Below are 19,018 nucleotides of genomic sequence, written 5' to 3'. Positions count from 1 at the left end.
TACTGTGACGGTAGACGGTGCATGTGCGTGGGCAAATTAAGGAACACGTGCTATGCCCCGTAACAGTGGCCCCTTTTCCCGCTTGGTATGTTTCATCGCATAAGTGTGCTGTGGCAAAGCTAACTTTAAAGGCAAATACTGCCACGTGAATTAACTGCGTGTTTCAGCGTCCCCCCCGCCTTTTGCTCAATTCGAACCGCCGGATAATTCAACCAATTTCGTCGGTCCTGTCAGAATAGAATTAGCGTAAGTTGGCTGTATTAACAAAATTAAGAACTACATTGTGCAAACATCTAGGGAAGTCTAGGGATCTTTAATCCAAGTTAGGAAAAAACTGGCATCGCATCTTGGCAGCACTGGGTAGGGGAAGGATGGAGGAGGCGAGGATGGAGTGCTTAGATTTGAGGCAAATGAAACTATATTACAAATCACAACCAAGAAATACAATTTTCTTATGGATAACACCAAAAATAAAGAGGCCAAATTCACTTCAAGTGAAAGAAAGAAAGTATATGTCTGCTAAGTAAATTACTGCACACCTTTGGAGTATTCATATATAATTATTTACTTCCACTGTCACTTGACACAAAATCCTTTGTGCTGCTGCCCGAGCTGCTGCACCTGCTTCCACAGCAAATCACCCTTTGTTCCATTGAGCCTCTCTCTAACACTGCACTTTTTTAAAGACTTCACCATGAGATGAATTTCAACACAGACAGCTCATATTCAAGAACGAAGGGGATGATGACAATTATGCACTTTTCTCTCTCTTCTTTTTTTTTTTTGCAGACTAATCACTTCCGAGAAATGATGAAAGGGGGGTGGGGGTTACTCTTAAGAAAATATGATATAAATCTTTTATAGAATGAAGCACAAGCAGAGAAGTAGTTCTTTGGAACTTGTTAATACCCATACATATATTGACTTGACTTTAGAGTGGTGTGCTAAGTGCCATTTACTTATATATATTCAACATTAGGAATGCTCTGCCATTAGCCAGCTAATCATGTTGTGAAGACCACAAAAGAGCAATGCAGCTGTACCACTAACCTGTCATAGCCAGTCCACCTGAGGAGCAGTCCATCAAATAGAACTGGAGCATTTTTGCAGCTTCGGAATTGATGGGGTATTTCAGATGTGAAATCCAGTGGTCGATCCCAAATGTTGACTCTGCTGATGCGACCGTGGAAGCCACTGTTTGCAGTGGCCTTGTTTTCCTCATTTAGTGGTGCACCCAGGCTGACCCAGCCACTGAATAGAACATGAAAAGGAGTGTGAAGCTGAATTTAGGAATGGTGACACATTGCACACAGACACCTGTGAACAGCTAGTAATTTTATGACAGCATATTGTGTAGCTCATGACTGGCTTTTTGATGCTTTCTTTTGTTGGTTCCAGCTAAACTTAGTACTGTGAATATGTGCTATATCGTATTTAGCTCTTCACTTGGCTCCTCCACACCCTTGCACTTTCTGAGAGGTTGTCAAACTTAATTAATAAATATGTTTAAATAATTTTAGCTTAGCTGATTAACTATCACTTAAATCTGTTAACATTAGATTACTCTAGCACAGTGATAAAGAAGTGCATATTCATTACAAACATTTAATATAATGCAAAATTTGAATTTAGTTATTTTTATCATGTTTGTAATTGAATTTGTTTGTAACATTTTGTATTAGTTATGATAATTGTTTTTTTATTGAATGGAAACTGCTACATCTGCTGCTACAGTGAGGCAAAGACCTTAGTCAGGAGGATTATGTCCTCCTTCTGTCTTGCCTTGCAAGAAAACCTTGTAATTGCTCAAATGAAATGAGGTATATCACTAAACTTGTAGTTTGTAACACATGCACATGGCTGAACTTCACAGCACAAATAAATTTACTTCTTATCTAAAGTCCACAATTTTATCACTGTTCCCTCTTCTTTAAAACTTTATATAAAGAAAGTTATGTGGATTTGTATACTATTTTTCTCCATGTGTACCTGGCGTACCTGAACGAAAAACATCAAGAGAAAAAAGAGGGCAATGGAGGGAGGGAAGCCACAAATAGTTTTAAAGGAATGTTTCAGCCAGTATGTGGCATCTTTCAAGAAGCATAGCCTCTGCGAAGCACTACGTACAACTCTGGTAGTTGTTCTTGATGTATGTAGCCAGTGACCATTCCTGCCACAGCTGTGTCAGTGATGAGTGTCAAGGTGCCATGGTTGCCATCCCAAATGACGACGATGTGATGCCACTGACCATCATTCACAGGAACATTGTCTAAGTAAGGAATGTAGATGTCTGATGTCAGGTCAGGAAACAGTGACACCATGACACCTGTGTCGTCAGCCATGACAAGCTTGCGCTTTCCAATAGGTAGGTAAGGAGACCTGAGAAATAAGGAAATGGAAATGTAGACAGGGCAACTGCACATTATTTTCTTAAAGGGACACTAGGGAAAAATGAAGTCAGATTAGATTGACAAAGCATTCTTGCAAAGCTCTATGTTCATTAATTTTGTGATGAGAGCTTGATTACCAACAGACAAATCGAAGGCCAAACTTCCACTCTTCGAACTTCACACCAAAATCCGAGTGCCGATACGCCAATATGACGGCACAAATTTCATATCTGTTCATATTTTGACCATTTTGGCACAGTAAAAGCTCTAAAGACTTCCCATGTTCTGTCTTTGGCTCCTTTAGAATACAATGTAGTCAATGTTTATAGATGAAAAATTAACCAGGCCTGCGCAGATATCGTCAAAATCCATGACATCATGGGGAATCTGGTGCGGGAACTTGATGGCGTTGTCGCTACTGTCTTTCGTTTTTACACCTTTTATGGCTTATCGAGCCTGCTCTCACAGTAAGGGTAGCTTTTTTGGTATTGTGTAAGCGTAATTTAGTAATACAGCTCAACATTTTTTTTTAGTGTCACTTTAAGACCATTTCAAAAATCAAAGCTAGCAATCTTCTAGCTTTGACTGGTCCCAAGTAATATGTGAAAGCTGTCACAGAAGTCTTCTTGCATGGTGATCTCACTTATGTGACTAAAATGTTTACAAGAAATCCGCAAGGTGGAGAGAGCTTTACAATGGGAAAAATTTTTATCAACCTAGTTGCGGCAGAATGGGTTGGGTTGAAGTTCGGTTCCTCTATAAGCAAGCTCAGTTTTTTCGTGGGGGGGGGGGGGGGGGAGGCAGGATTTTCTTGACTAACAGCATTACAAAGGACAAAGGTCAAGACTCAGCAGAGAGAATGCATTTCATGTCCTATGTTCCCTGTGCTTTGTCTTGTTCTATGTGGTGCAGTGCTAACAATGGATTGTTACCATCTCACTCGATTTGATATTCTTTATGATCTTATTTGCATGCTTGAATACTGTCTAACCATTGTGCTCATGCTATCTGTCTTATACTGTGTCTGCTTAAAGGCCATTCAGTGAGTGACTGGAATTGCTTATAGGCCACATAGTGAGTATTCTATAGCACGGGCAGTACTACAAAGGCATAGAAAATAAGAGGTCTTCTTCACTTGTGTACTGGCAGTATTATTCAAGGTTGACCGCTTAGCCTTGAAGCAATAGCAGCTTCAAGCAGAATGGTGTTTAAATTTTGGCACTGGGCTACTTGATACCTTGATAGCTGCTGTAAAAGCACTTTCATAGTCAGTCCCCTTAGTTGACGGCACATTTGCGCTTAAAGCACAGAAGGAAAGCATAAAACAGATACTGGATGCCAAATTTTGAACTCACTCCACACTGTAAAGAGTTAGAAAGGTTCCAATAGAGCTTGGTGTGTTGTACTGGATCCACATGGCAATGGTCAAGCTTTTGGAGCCCAGTTCAAAGGGTGTTGCCAAGGCAGCACTCGAGGATCGGCTTTCATCATTGATGTACAGGTCATAGTCAATGTTGATGGCTGCAAGACAAGATGCATTTAACATCTTGCTAATTATATCCATATGTCAATGTTTAAAGAAAAAGAAATTACTGTTTTGTGCTATCATAAGCACTCAATTTTTTTAGTAGTCTAATGTGCACAAGACCTTGCTGAATACATTTTACCCACTGTTTACAGGCTGGCATGTATAAATGTAACAATATATGAATGAGACAGAAGTTCAAAGGCAGATGGAAATTTGAAATCATTAGGAGTAGTCAACTACTGCTAATGTAGACTACTCCTCATCATGACGATATATGAGTGGCTGTAATGCTTGGCCAAAAGTATGAAAGTAACAAATATTTGCATCACCAGTAACTTAACATTAAACTCTGTCGCACTATGAAAAAACTTACAGGCACTTCAGAACTTTTTTTCATAGCCTCTACCCCACTAGATCATAAAAGTGCACTGACATGTAATTGATATTGTAGAGCTATGGTTCTGCTGCAAAGGCACACACTAAAAACTGCAATGCAACTACAGATAGTGCATACGAGTTAAAAGAATGAATTGTGCTCACGTTTGCGGCAGTCTTCTCCAGTTAAATTGAAGGGGCACTTGCAGTAGAAGCCACTAGTAAGGTCAATACATGTGGCACTTGGAGGACATGAGGATGGTGTGCAGTCCTGCACATCGGACTCGCAGTGCGGCCCTGTGAAGCCCTGTGCACAGGTGCATTGAAATGTGCCAGCTACTTCATTGCATGTGGCACCATTGCGGCACACATCAGAACAGGCCTTGTGCTCATACTGGCAACCATCACCACTGTAACCTTGTGGGCATGTACAGTTGAGGCCACTGCCATAGTCGCGACAAGTTCCCCCATGAGTGCATGGGTTCCCAATGCATCGTTGCGGGGATGTCTGACAGCGCTTGCCATCTGTGCCTGATGGGCAGCTGTAACAATATACAAAAAGAAAAAAAAATATCATGTTGCTATGTGTTTTCCAGAGCTGGTAGAAATGGGCTTAACTACTTCTGTTTCTATGAGCAAGCATATTTCAAAACTAATAAACCCCTTTGTTTACCAAATTAGTGGACATGCATTCCGTAATGTATGAATAAAAAGATCATGCTTACACACAGAAGTAGTCTTCAAACAAGTCTATACAGTGTGCGTCATTCAAGCACGGATCCGATGCACAGCCTCCTACATCAATTTCACAGTGTTCGCCAGTCCAGCCAGGTGGGCAGAAGCATTTGAAGCCGTTGATTGCATCTGTGCACTTGCCATCATTCAGACATGGGTTGGATTCACATTCATTGATGTTGACCTACAAGGTATAGTATTTGTAAGGTCTTTTAAGACAATTAAAAAAGGATGAAGCAGTAAAAATGCAATGAAAATGTGAATATTGTTTTCTTTAATGTTAGTCTTAGTATGGCACTACTAAATTCTTTATAATTTAACCTTATACAGTTACTAAGGTAGAAATGTTTTGGTGGCACTGTGAGATATTTTATTTCAAAAATAAGACGTCAAGAATATTTGGCTTGCATGTTACATGCTTTAAAGTTCAATTCTTAAGAATGTTTTCTGTGTGTGTACATTATCAACACACTGAAACATGTGAAGTCAAATTGTTTGTGTACCTCACACAGTTCTCCTGTGTAGCCTGGGTTGCAGATGCATTTAAAAGCATTGTCACTGTCCACACATCGCTCAGTTCCTGTTGGATAACAGGGGCTACTGATGCATTCATCCACTTCTGCTTCACACTGAAGGCCAACATAACCTGGCCTACACTGACAGATGAAACCTTCAATCTGAAAAGAAAATACCAGTTTATTTTTTACACCAAATAATGCTGTCATCTAACGCACAGAATTAAAATGCTGTGGCACTGTGATACAAGTGCATGAAATTACATTTTTACATTAATGCCAAGATTCTTTTTTTTTTATCTAAACAAGATGCAAGACATGAGCAGAAGTATTTTACTTTTTTATCATTAAAATTTCATTGAAATATATGTGTAAAAATAAAGGTTTATGTCCATATCATGGATACTGTAACTCGAACATCACAAATAGTGGGATAGAACATAGTTAATACAACTGTTGAAACATGCAGGATTATTTCAGATATCAGAATTTTTCTGAGTAAACTACAGTGCAAGCAATGACTTTTGGCAAGGATTCAACAGAATTTTGTCTGGTCATTACTAGCAACAAAACTCAGCACTGTCACTGAACAGTTTGCAAAATAGATTGATGTTTCGAGACTTGATCCCTTGTTCAGGCTGCCTTTTATATTGCTGACTTTGGTAAGGGAGCTATTTATTTGCTAATAATGTATGGCTTAGCGTCAGAGTTTAAATCGTACAATAATTGATAGGATTTTTTTTGTGTGTGCATTTCAAGGGCTCTTGTCATAAATCTGAAGCTCACCTGGTCAAAGCAAGTGCCACCATTCTGGCAGGGTGAAGACTCGCAATCGTCGATGGTATGCTGGCATCTGGATCCAGTGTAGCCCGTGTCGCACTGGCAACGAAACTCATTGATACCATCAATGCAGACACCATTGTTGACACATGGGTTGGAGCGGCAGTCATCAATGTTGCGTTCGCAAGTCTGGCCTTCCCAGCCAGGATGACATATGCACTCGCTGTAGAAGAGGCGGTCAATGCATGTGCCATGCACGCAAGGGTCAACATTGCACAGTTCCACTTTCTGGTGGCATCGTTTCCCTGTGAAGCCAGCAGGGCAGTCACAAACAAAATCGTTGACCAGGTCTGTGCAGTTGGCTCCCAGGAGGCATGGATTCTCTGCACAGTCATCTGGAAAGGAAATTGAGCAATACTTTAAGTTGTGGGTAACACATCTGAGGGTTTCATCCCCCTTCACAGCTGTTCAGCAATGCTGTTTTTCTATTTTTCGGGAGTACAACATGGTATTACCAGTACTAATTACTTTTGTCTCTTCACATCTTCCATGTACGTTACAACTACATTTATGAATCTGGTGTAAGGTTGTAAAACATGCGTGAAGGTACTGTCTATGTCAAAAGTTTGGCCGGTATATTTGTAACCATAATTGTGTCAGGGCTGTGTACAGCTACCCCTATGACACACCTTTTGCTCACAAGTTACAGAGATATAAAGGCATAGTTCTCTCACTTTAGAGCTTTGTGCCTTATGTAATACAGAGGCACCATGGCACAACCCAGGGGCCACTCTGACCATGCCTGCAGTGACCTTTAAACTTCTAGCACAGATGGTAAGAACCAACATGCAAGCACATTGTAAACATAATAAATAGACACCATCCGTGAAATGGGTTGGTATAAATACTACTCAGTTTATCCATCACTGTTAGCCAGGGTTATTAGATGTAGAAGTGCATGAAAGGCTCACTATGGCACTTACCAATGTTGATCTGGCAGGTGGGGCCACTCCATCCAAGTGGACACTGGCACTTGTAACGTCCTTGTTGCAGGGGCACACAGAGACCTCCATTGGCACAAGGACTGTCACCAACTGTACAGGGATTGACAGTGATATTGCACGTGGGGCCCTCATAGCCTGAGCGGCAAAGGCAGTTTACGGTCCCCTGGCCTGGTAGGTCTTGGCACATTGCACGTTCTGGGCATGTGCTGTTCAAGCAGTCACTTTGCTCCTCCTGACACTGCAAGCCACTGTAACCTGCGTGTGGTTTTCAAGAGCATAATTAACAGTGATGCCGCTTCCTCGTTCGTAATTTTTCTCGGCCATAAATACATTGGAAGACCCTTGTCTATGAATATTATAAATGGAAAGTCAAGGGCCAGGGACCAGGAGCATTATTACCAACATGGGTGCTGCAACTAAACTATGGCCATGAGTAGTACTGATGTAAAAAAAAAAAATTTGAGGAAGTTTGCGTTATTTCATTCTACAGCAAAGTTGTTATTGCATCTAGACGCAGTGAGGAATGTCCACTTCAAATGGCAAAGAAATTCCCTGAGAAAATCATTGGAACTAGCACAATGAAATTTGGAAGGGATGTTGGGTATGTCAAGGGGTTATGTATAAGCAAAGTTAGAAGTGTGTGAGGTAATTAGGTGCATTCATGGAAATTTCCAAAGCTATGTGCCCTTTTGGAACTCTTGACAGCGTGTCACTTGAGGACTACCTGGCATATCTAACTTGGTTGAAAGTATGTCTTGGCAGGAACATGCTGGAAAATTTTAAGTTACAGTTATACTGAAGGCACTATAGGAGACTTTCAAGCTGCCATTGGAGCCTTTGAAATGCTCCTTCAAGTGGTGAAATAAATTTCAGAATTTTCAGCAAACGGCTAAACATCTCTGCTTGAAACTTTGCACACATATACAGGAGGCCCCCTGCACTTAAGTCTAGCCGCTGAAAATACCTAAGTTCACAAGTGTTGATTATTGTATGCAGTCATGCAATTAACACTGCCAGTGCTAGTGCAACAGCTGTGGCTCGCCACAGCGAACTGCACAGGTGAGAAGTGTGCACAAGAGCAGCAAGAAAGTTTAACCAGAATTAGAAAGGCACCTTTGCTAAGAAAACATTCCAAGGCTATAACAAGGAGCCAGTTGGATGCCATGGCCCTTTTGTCTTGAATTGTGCTGAGCTAGAACTTGGGTAGCAATTTTTTCAAGTGTGCACAAATTGTGCAAGGGTTTTTCACTTTATTTTTGTATGCTGCTGTTTCAGGGCAACACTGGTTCACTAAACACTGTTTGTACAAGTCAGGCACTGTGTTGCACACTTGATTTTAGACTAGCTTCTATAGTTGCAATTCTTCAGTGCAAGAGATAGCAAGAAATTAAATAAGCTACAATCTGGAACAAAAAGTTGTTGGCCTATTCCATATACAGAGATGGGGGGCATTCATAAAACACTATTTAAATGGTATCAGTGCACACATTTTATTATATGTCTTCTAGTGGCTCATGACTCCCACACCTCTGTGCATCAAGGCACTTGTTGCACTTGTTGACTTATGCAGTCATAGAAAGCTAAGTTTATTGAAGTCATCACTATGTTGCACAGACACTGAAGACCTTGCTGGTGAGACTGGTATCTCAGTCATTGGTCTCTTCACAGAACTTTCAACTTTCTGTCTGCACAGTGAATACACAATTATGTGGACACCAAACCTGTCTGCGTGAGCATACCAATTTGCTCTTGCCTTCAGATAGTACAGGAACCATGTACTATCTGAATTATATTTCAAAATAGGGAATTTTCAGTGCTCACAGTCACAGTCATGGAAACCTATAAAGTTGTATGAATTGAGTTACATTAATACAATTATACTATAAATAGCATGTCATTAAGATGCCTAAGTATTACGCATGGTATTGTGAAAATGAGGCACATCTGTGCATACTGTATAAGTTTAGGGAGTCAGTTGTCACATTCATTCCAGTTCTACATCATATTTGTAACGTGCTCTTGGGGCCATCAGTGGTTTAGGGTCCATGGGTGGCCAAAGGCACGTTCAAACAGAACATTGAGCCCAGACAGGAACTGCCTCTATTTCAGACATACAGTGCACAGAATGTAAACTGTGTTGTCGGCTCTCACTCCTGTCAGTACTGATCACACAAGCATTCATTAATACATACAGGCAGTGATACTTACCTTGAGGACACTTGCATCTGTATCCCTGTGGCTGGTCAATACACGTGCCCCCATTGTAGCAAGGCATGCTGTTACACTCATTCATGTCAGTCTCACAGAACTGTCCTGTGAAGCCTGCTGGACAGTAGCAGACAGCGTCGTGGTTCTGAGCGACACACAAGCCACCATTCTGACAGATGCTTGGGTTGCAGTGCACTGAACAGAAAAAAGAAAAGAAAGGGGAGCGCATGCTTAATTCCCAACCGTGCTGTAATAATGGCAATAATATGCAATCCTTCACAAATGCTTCAAGCCTTCCGAGAGCTTCCAATGGGCCAAAAGAACTATTTTAAATGAAATGCCATTTGCAAGAATAATGTCCTAATTGAAGAAAATGAATACAGCTATGCATGCATATATGCACTGCTATTCTGGAGTCTTTTGAGCTGCTACTGGATTGAAAAGGAAGAGAAGTTGTAATAGTAAACATGCTCACACACCAGGTGAGCAGGCCTCTGGACTAAGTGCCCCTGGCCTGGCCGTCTTCTGGTTGGGGGCACACTTGACACAACTGGTCTGACCATCTTGGGGCTGGTAGAAGTTGATGGGGCATGGTGAGCAGGGCTCCAGACCAGTCTCGGAATATGTGCCTGGAGGGCAGCGTGCTGCAGGAAGAGGATGAGCCAAGTTGTGAAGTGGCACCAAGTAAGGGAGATGAATAGCTAAGTGGCTTGCATATGGTTGGGGACTATGAAATTACTGAGAAGCTTTTTTGAATTACTGTGATGTTAGCTAGATTATGGTGGTTGCAAATTTATAGTTTTTTCTACATCTGCACAACAATTCTAGTGACCAACTGTCATGTTACAGGTTATTTGTAGCAGTATCTTGAATTGAGCTAGTTGGTCACATTGCATAAAGCATTTAATGGCAGGTGCTATAAGATGGGAACAGGGCACATGCAACAGCATGGGCACCATTAAATGCTTTTGCAAGTTTGTGTTTTATAGCACAGCTTCCTGAAAAATGTTTTTTTTTTCCCCATCAGTTTGTGAGCATCAGTCCAGGTGATAGTTTGCTGCACGTCAGTGGCTGTACCCACTATTTGAGTCAAACAGCGGTTTTTGCTTGACTGCAATAATAGAACCAATTTCCATTGAATTAGTTTTACTTATTGGAAAGATACTGGTAGAAATGTACACTTTTCTTGATAATATTCTAATTTCTATGCTTTTAGTTGAAATATCATACCTAGGCATTGCATGTTTACATGTAAGAAAGATAAAAGCAAAATTTGAAGTATAAAACAGAAAAAAAAGGTAATCTAATGGAGTCACATTGTTCTACTTCATCACCCACCATTTAATTGACACAGGCACTTGCCACCACTGGAACTCAGTCAGACAAATGAGACACGCCTTTTGTTGTATGTATACTGCATACATCTCATATTCAACAAAAGCATCACAAAAGACACATTTTCTCATATCTGAACACATGCATGATATTAAAATGTGCTTTTCTCATGTTGCAAAATGGGTTGGCTTTTATATCTTGTGTACAGTTTTTTTTTTTTTACAAACAATTGTAATATCATAACAAAACATTGCATCCGATTGCTCTCAATGTGTATAGAGTGCAGGTGTCTATTTTCACTTGCACCATCTCTGATAAATATTTATAAAAACATGTATTTCCTTCAAATGGAATCAGAAATGTAAGCGTTCAAGCTGTATGAACTTATCAAGAAGCAAAAGCAGCATGATAAACAACAACATATTACCATATGAAAAGCAATGTCATGAAATGCTAGTGCTTTCTAATGTACACCCCATAAAACAAATTATAGAAATCGTAATTCTGGAAAGAAATGAATTACAGAACAAATGGCAGTTCTGGAAAGAGCAAGCAAACTTATCTTATCAAATAATGTCTTGTGATACTAGCTTTATTCGAATAAAAATATTCTTTTGCCACATTTCCTCACAAAAGTGTGCCAAAATGATTCTTCTTAATATTCTAGGATAAAAGACATATACAAAGCTCCCTCACGTTTGCATGATTTGAGAGAGTCCGCCCCTGGTGTGTAAGTGAAGGTGTTGGCTGGACACCGCTGGCATTCCTTGAAGCCATCAATTGGAGGGGTGCCGGCAAAGGTGTTTGATGGACATTGTAAGCAAGGTACCAAGCCCGTTGGAGAATATGTTCCAAATCCACACACAGCTGTAAAAACCAAAAGTAAACACATGTTAAAAGCAGTGATCTTGATGCATTCTTACATTCCTGCTGCCAGTTGTTTTGTAAGAGTTATGGTTTACCAGCATGATATAGTATTCTTCACAAATTTCAGTCAGCCAGGAATGCAGATTAATGAGCAATGAGTATTATGTGGCATATCATATTCATGGTTAATACCTTGGCTCTCATACTGCAAAACCAATTCTAACCTACATTCTAATAAAAAACAGATTGCCTTTTCTTCAGTGATTGCCTTTTCCTCTGTGCAACTCGGTGTGCAATTGTACAACTAAAGTGACATGTAAAAACAACTTACGAATGCATTCAGTGAGGCTCTTGCTGCCCTCATCACGAGTGTGTGTCCCCACAGGACAGTGCTTGCAAGAAGACTGCCGCGTCAGGTCTTGGTAGAAGCCCTTACTGCAGAAAGTGCACCTTTCATCCTTGGAGGCAAACGTTCCAGCAGGGCAGTGCACTGCATGCCCAAAGGAAGCAAAGTTGAACTGTGGTGCACTAAAGCCATATAAAGAGAAACAACATCTGACAGAATGAGCAAGCAAGGTGCAGTAGCTGTTGTGCAGCATTTGTTTTAAAGGACGGAAGCAGATGCAAAGTTCTTATTTTCTTTCTATCTTCCTTTCTTTTTTTTTCCCTTTAATAAGTAGCTAGTGAATCAGAATGAGAAATGAGCAAATCATGGTGCAGGACCTCAATTGCTCCGACACTCAATAAATAATTATGTAGTAATTTAATTGTGAATAGTTCCACTTTTTAATGACAAGAGTGCTGAGACCTTTGTGACATCGTGAGAGTGCCATGTGAACACAGCTGAGGAGCATGTGGAGGCAGGTGCCTCAGTTTCAGACTTCATGCATGCCATGTGCTGTGTGAGCTCATCACCATCATTTCCTACCGATGTTACACAAGCTCATCTACGTCTCAGCGTCTTTATGTCAGCAAGCACTTTTATGTCGTGCTGATGTCTATGTCACAAGGTGCTGCACATTTAAAGCAGTCGCCTCTAGAGTTGTTAAAGTCAAAATAAATTATGTTGTTAGCTATGTTCAGCATAGGGACCATCCGTCACCTAGGGGAGGCACAGCAGCACATTGCATCAGTGCTGCCAATGGCCTGTCCAGTGTTACATTGCATGTTAGCTCGCCGTGCACTACCTTCGCTAGTTGCATATTTTCCAAGCATGCTCGCAGCTGATGCATTCACAATTGCATTCATGCCATGTTGACAAAGCATGTGCTATAAAAGCTGAAAAGAATTGTAATAGAGAAATAGTGCAAAATAATTCATGTATTACACATCTCTCAAAATAAATTGAATGTATGCTTTGAATATAGTGTGCTGTGAGGTTGACATCTAGGGGTAGTACCAATAGCTACTTATTTCCACCAATGACATGAATATAGACCTTTGACACAGCACTCCATTAGTCTACACTAATCCTGGGAGGGGGGGGGGGGGTTTCTTAAGTGTTCCTTTAAAACACTATTCATTTCAAAATTTGTGGCCTATCTATGAATGCAAATGGAATATAAGCACACTTCAGCATTTCTACTGAATTATCCAGTGCCAGTATTAACTAAGCCAAACTTCCATCTGGCAAGTGTTCATCCTCTTGAAAAATTGCAAGGTGGGCCTTTGTTTCAGAGGTGAAAAAGAGCGCCAGCAAGGTCAACTATTTACTTTACCTGTTCTTACTTCAGTTGTGTACTGCCCCATACTGGTATAATTGTGGTTTCTGGTAAATATATTGATCACTTTAACTTATTAATGATTGGATTCCCAACTGCATCGCAATGCTTGTCTTTTGTCAGCCCAATCGCAAGCATATAGAAATTTTGCCATAAGCCAATTCACTATGCTTAATCCAGTAGAAAATTTTAGTTGGGATAAACGTATGTGTGTGTGTACATGTGGGTATATGTGCTTTGGAATCTCAGGCTATGTTGTTGTACTTCACTCAGTGCCCTAGAGATGAGCATGAGCAAGAAAATTGTGTGGTGTTGAGGAATAATTAATGTCAAAGAAATTGAAGTTAAAATTGCATATAACATTAGAGGCACACTCACAGCAGCGAGGTACTTGTCCACTGACATCCTGGTTGAGAACTTCTCCTGCCTCACAGTTGAATCCCCTGTCAACTGTTGACCGAATGGCCTGGATTGTGGGGCACTGGCCTCCCACATTCTGAGCACTGATGTTGAGAATGGGCTCAATGACTGCAGACGTGCTGGGAACACTTAGGTCAAAGATCAGCCCCAGTGTTGAGCCACAGAGATCATACAGCAAGCGCTGACGAACTACAGGCACGATTCGCAGGGTGTAGCCAATGGTAATCTGCACATAAGGAGCAAAAGAAAAAGGCTACATGAAACACAAGGCAGAGCACAATGTATAGTCATTTTCATCACCATCATCATCAGCCTGGTTACGCCCACTGCAGGGCAAAGGCCTCTCCCATATTTCTCCAACAACCCCGGTAATGTACTAATTGTGGCCATGCCGTCCCTGCAAACTTCTTAATCTCATCCGCCCACCTAACTTTCTGCCGTCCCCTGCTATGCTTCCCTTCCCTTGGAATCCAGTCCGTAACCCTTAATGACCATCGGTTATCTTCCCTCCTCATTACATGTCCTGCCCATGCCCATTTCTTTTTCTTGATTTCAACTAAGATGTCATTAACTCGCGTTTGTTCCCTCACCCAATCTGCTCTTTTCTTATCCCTTAACGTTACACCTATCATTCTTCTTTCCATAGCTCGTTGCGTCGTCCTCATTCATTTTCATCTTGAAATAACTCTTGAACGTTTTTTTTTTTAATTCCATCAAATACTTGGGTTTTATAAAACATGTAGCAATTACCATAAGAGCTACATATTTTGTCTGAAGAAGACAAACACTGGAACATGCACAAAAGTTTCTGAACTTCCAGAAACATTTTTTTCTCAGCTTCCACTCTGCTATGGTAGTTCCTTTTGCACCACAGGAAGTGTCAAAGGTTGCATTAAGAAGAGAGGCAAATAGTCTGGTGAAACAGGTTCCAAACGTTTTGTACTGTGAATATCACTGGAACTTGAGTTGTTTTTATGGCATTAGCCATATTCTGTAAGTTATTTCTGGCACTCACAGAGGAAGCGCTGGAATAGGCAGTGAATGAGGGGAGCATGTAGAAGAACAAAGAACGATGAATGCAAAGTGATTCTCCTGGGAGTCCCATAAAATCTGACTGCACAGCTGACACCACTGCCCCTTTGGGTCAGCAACTCCCTGAAGTAATTTGCTAAAGGAGCTGCCAACATTTACAGTACAGCCACCAATGTTTTCCCTTGGTGTAAAAAGCTTTTATATTGATTTTTCATTTGACTGTTCTGCATTAGCATTCCCCCTTTTCCTTGTGTGCAACACTGTGCCTCAAGAAAAGAGCATTTACTATTGTCAATTTCGATGCAGGAATGCTGCATTTACAATTACTGCGCATTTGTGTGTGCAGCCTTCAATGGGCATAGACCGAAGTGCCCCTCCCTCTTATCGTAAAAGTCCAATTGAAAGCTTGCAAAGAGAGTTGAAGAAATTGCTAAAGAAATCGTTGGAGTGAAGTGTGTGTTGCTTCTCAACAACTTGGTGTTGTGTTTATATAATTGATTGAGAAGCACAGGAAAGCCCAATAGAGCTTCTGGAAATGGCAGATGTCACAGGATTGAATAATCCATGAAATTTGTTCTTTGCAGAAATTTCCCCATGATAGTACCATGCACACTTTAGCATCGTTTTGTAATAATGATCCTTGACAAAGATATAAAACTTTCTTTAAGTGCTCACAGATGTTATAAGTTGGAAAGAACACTTCTTAAGCTAGGCAAGATGTTATTGAGGGCACGCACCTCATTTTCGCCTCGTGTTCTGATGCTGGTGTTATGAAATGAGATATCCATTTGTACATTGATGGCAGAACAACGTTCTGAGAGAAGCCGGTTGAGGGAACTGTAATAAGTCGACACATAGCTGACATAGTGGTTCAAGCAGACAGCTGACAGTGCACCACCTGCACGATACTCCACCGAGGCTATGACATCATAGGCTGCCTGGTTGGTGTCTGGAAGCAAAAAAAAAAGAGAGAAAAAGAAAGATACAAGCTTTAATTTCTTAGTTGACCAGGCTCATAGTCATTCTTATGCACTGACCCACCACGGTAGCTTAGTGGCTACGGTGTTGCGCTGCTGTGCTCAAGGTTGTGGGCTTGATCACAGCCGTGGCAGCCACATTTCAGTGGGGGTGGAATGCAAAAATGCTCATCTACATTGCATTAGGTGCACATTGAAAAACCCCAGGTGGTGAAGATTAATCCGGAGCACCCACTACTGCATTACTTATAATAAGATCATGGTTTTGCCACATTTAAAACCCAAAATTTATTTTAATTTTTTAAAAATTCTTATGCATTGCAAGTTGGATTTTCTTTCCTGCAATGTTCACATGTGTACTTCTCTACCGACTTAGTTCACAGCAAACGTGTGCTTGAGTGTTAATCTGATATATTGCGATTACAACAACATTATTGTTGCAACAGCATTTCTTTACAGTTGTATACATCTGTGCTGTTGAGTAGAAAGTGTGTGTTACAAAAAAAAATCTATTTGCACAGATCAATTTATAACTGAAATGCAAGATTAATTTTTGCAAAAGAATACTTTCTTCAGTTGTGTCAAAACTTTTTTGCCTTGTGGACTAAATTTAGAATGGAACAATCACTATTTCCGAAAACTGCAGTTTCATGGGTTCTTTCTTGGTTTTTTTTGCAAAAAGTCTCCTTGCATATTTCAGAATTATTTTTTGTTGCAATATGCTGTACTAGTATGTGTGTGTGTGTGTGTGTGTGTGTGTGTGTCAGAAAGAAACCTGACATCGCTTAAGAGCAAAAGTATATCCAGTAACTTCGCTTCATGTGACTAAAGAGTTTAAACATCTACATATATTCGCTTGAACCCTCACAAAGGAAAGCTTCAGTATGAACACATTACCTTCAGGCACACAGTCAGGAATGATTGAACTTGGCTTCCACTGTTCCTTGTTGGCACATTCATATGTTTTGGCTTGTTCCCCATCTGTGAATTTGAATCCACTGTTGCATGTGGCCAGGCACCGGTAGCCTGTGTTCTCCTCATTTGGCAAGCAGTTGACAACTCCATTTGCAGGTGGAGCGAGAGACCAAGCTACACAGGTGGTTGCTTGCACCGACACCTGAACAAGGTTGAAACAGAGAAAAAGACAATTTCAATGTGCAGTTTTTACACTATTTAAAAAGACCATTTGATCAATTATGAACTGAGTGTTTTGAACAAAACATCCTACCCTATTGTTGCCTTATGTCAATTTTTTTTTTACTTGCTTGTTTGTTTTTCCTTGTACAATAAATGCTACCAACCTGGAAGTAGCAGAAAGCCTGGTTTCCAAATCTGTCTGTGCCAGTGACGGTGACATTTCTGTAGCCTCCGATGGGTATCACAGCACTTTCAGGGGTCAGTGTGATTTCCACAGCTCCAGACTTGTCAGTAGCGTTGATAAATCGCCGTGTCTCATTAAAATTGACTAGGTAACTCTCCTGACGTTCAGTCAGCTCTACCACGTAGGACTGAGGGCATGTCAGTGATGGTGGTGTATAGTCTGAAATGTGAAGAATATTAATAAGACTGCTGCAATTAATTTGTCATCTGTTCTCCTTAAAGGCAATTAGCAGTGAATTTCTCGATAATGGGACAACATAATCATATTCAAAGCTATGACTTTTTACTGATATTATGCTAAAGATATTGCCAGGTAACAGAATCTTTTAATGATGAAGTTATACAATATTCTTTTTTGTAACCACAACCTCCTGAAAACGCACCATACTTAAGGTATATTGGCACTAAATTATTCCTTGTAAACTAGAAAGAAGCAATAATATACATAACTGTTGTCCATTAAGGTTCAGTTGATCTTGTGAAGACTCATATAACAATGAAGTGTGGGTAATAGTTCCCAACATAAGTGACTGTTCGTTGCTTGGAAATGCTCAAGCCTGTACTAGGGGTAGCTCAACAGCTGCAACAAGCATTTTCTTTGTGCATTTTATGTTCACTTTTCACTCGTGGAACTGGAGTGTACATACCTGGAACAGTGATGTTTATTGTGCACACAGCTACGTTGCCGTCAAAGTCATAGGCAGTGTATTCAACAACTGTGTCTTCAAACACGACTGCAGGAGGCTTGAAGCCCAGTGGGCGAACCTCGAAGCGTGCAATGCGCCCTGAATTGTCAACAGCATGTGGGACTGAGAAGTTGACAGGAACATGGCCAGACAGTGTGCGCTCCAGGACAAGGGGATGCGAAGGGCAGTTGATGAATGTTGGTGGTTCTCTATCTGCAAGTACACACAACCAAGGCAGGTCTTGTGGTTTTCATACTATTACAGAAATTGTAATACATATTTGTGTAGGTAAGTGAGCTCATGGCCTTTTTATTTCACTGTATAGTGAAACAGTTCGATAGCAAAATATCTTAGCAGTATGTTCAGTCAGAGTTTGTCTTACTGAAGCAGTATATAGTTGTGAAGTCTGAAGCAGGTGAGTGAAGCAGATGGAACAAGATTGATTAACACTACCTAGAAATGTTTACTGAAGTCTATAAAGTGCGAGATGAAGTGATTATTTTTCATTATCCACCCACTACAAAGTGGCTGTTGCTCCCTGCATTCGTATATGTGCTGAATCACTGGTACAGGATGATAGCCACTGTTTCATTATGTATCACTCGGCAGCCACAACAAAGCACAGTTCCCTACTGAGCCTAGTTGTTACTGTTGTGTCCTTAAAATGGTCTTTTTTTACTTGAGTGCATGTAAGTGACAAGAGCAACTCACCAACACAGAAAGAGTAGCCATTGTCATAGCCGAGCAAAACCTCTTCTTCGGTGTCTTCGCAGCCCATAAGCTCAAACTTGAGGCAAGGGTTTTTGTTGTATGATACTATACCCAAGATGACGTAGCGAGCTCGTACACTCAGTGGCAGTGGGATTACAGTCAGCTCTCCATAGTTCTTAGAATCCCTGCTTGTCAAGTTGAAATTCTAAAGATATGGCATAAAAGCACATTTCTCAGGGAACAAAACTTTTGAATACCAGCATGCACACAAATTAACTGCACGGCTGATGCCATACTTTGTGTATTTGCTTATATGACAGCTGTATAGAACATGGAGAGAGAGAAAGAGAAGTT

General features: G+C 40.7%; 1 protein-coding gene across 1 annotated transcript in view; it reads right to left on the bottom strand.

Moving 5' to 3' along the window:
- The window catches only part of uif (sushi, von Willebrand factor type A, EGF and pentraxin domain-containing protein uif), a 135,636-nt gene that overhangs the window by 26,962 nt on the left and 89,656 nt on the right, over positions 1–19,018 (bottom strand). Inside the window, exons 27-44 of the mRNA XM_070523659.1 lie at positions 18,665–18,869; positions 17,915–18,166; positions 17,189–17,427; positions 16,785–17,004; positions 15,648–15,859; positions 13,837–14,104; positions 12,069–12,227; positions 11,567–11,737; positions 10,015–10,179; positions 9,536–9,730; positions 7,307–7,582; positions 6,330–6,718; positions 5,532–5,705; positions 5,019–5,212; positions 4,459–4,835; positions 3,746–3,911; positions 2,128–2,379; positions 1,051–1,251 (exon numbers count right to left, since the gene is read on the bottom strand). Of these exons, the coding sequence (XP_070379760.1) occupies positions 1,051–1,251; positions 2,128–2,379; positions 3,746–3,911; positions 4,459–4,835; positions 5,019–5,212; positions 5,532–5,705; positions 6,330–6,718; positions 7,307–7,582; positions 9,536–9,730; positions 10,015–10,179; positions 11,567–11,737; positions 12,069–12,227; positions 13,837–14,104; positions 15,648–15,859; positions 16,785–17,004; positions 17,189–17,427; positions 17,915–18,166; positions 18,665–18,869 (4,115 nt within the window). The remainder of the gene's footprint in view (positions 1–1,050; positions 1,252–2,127; positions 2,380–3,745; positions 3,912–4,458; positions 4,836–5,018; positions 5,213–5,531; positions 5,706–6,329; positions 6,719–7,306; positions 7,583–9,535; positions 9,731–10,014; positions 10,180–11,566; positions 11,738–12,068; positions 12,228–13,836; positions 14,105–15,647; positions 15,860–16,784; positions 17,005–17,188; positions 17,428–17,914; positions 18,167–18,664; positions 18,870–19,018) is intronic.

This window comes from Dermacentor albipictus, chromosome 1, assembly GCF_038994185.2.
Source record: "Dermacentor albipictus isolate Rhodes 1998 colony chromosome 1, USDA_Dalb.pri_finalv2, whole genome shotgun sequence".
NCBI lineage: Eukaryota > Metazoa > Arthropoda > Arachnida > Ixodida > Ixodidae > Dermacentor > Dermacentor albipictus.
The sequence above is the reverse complement of the archived record's forward strand: the minus strand, read 5'-3'. Positions and strand labels throughout refer to the sequence as shown.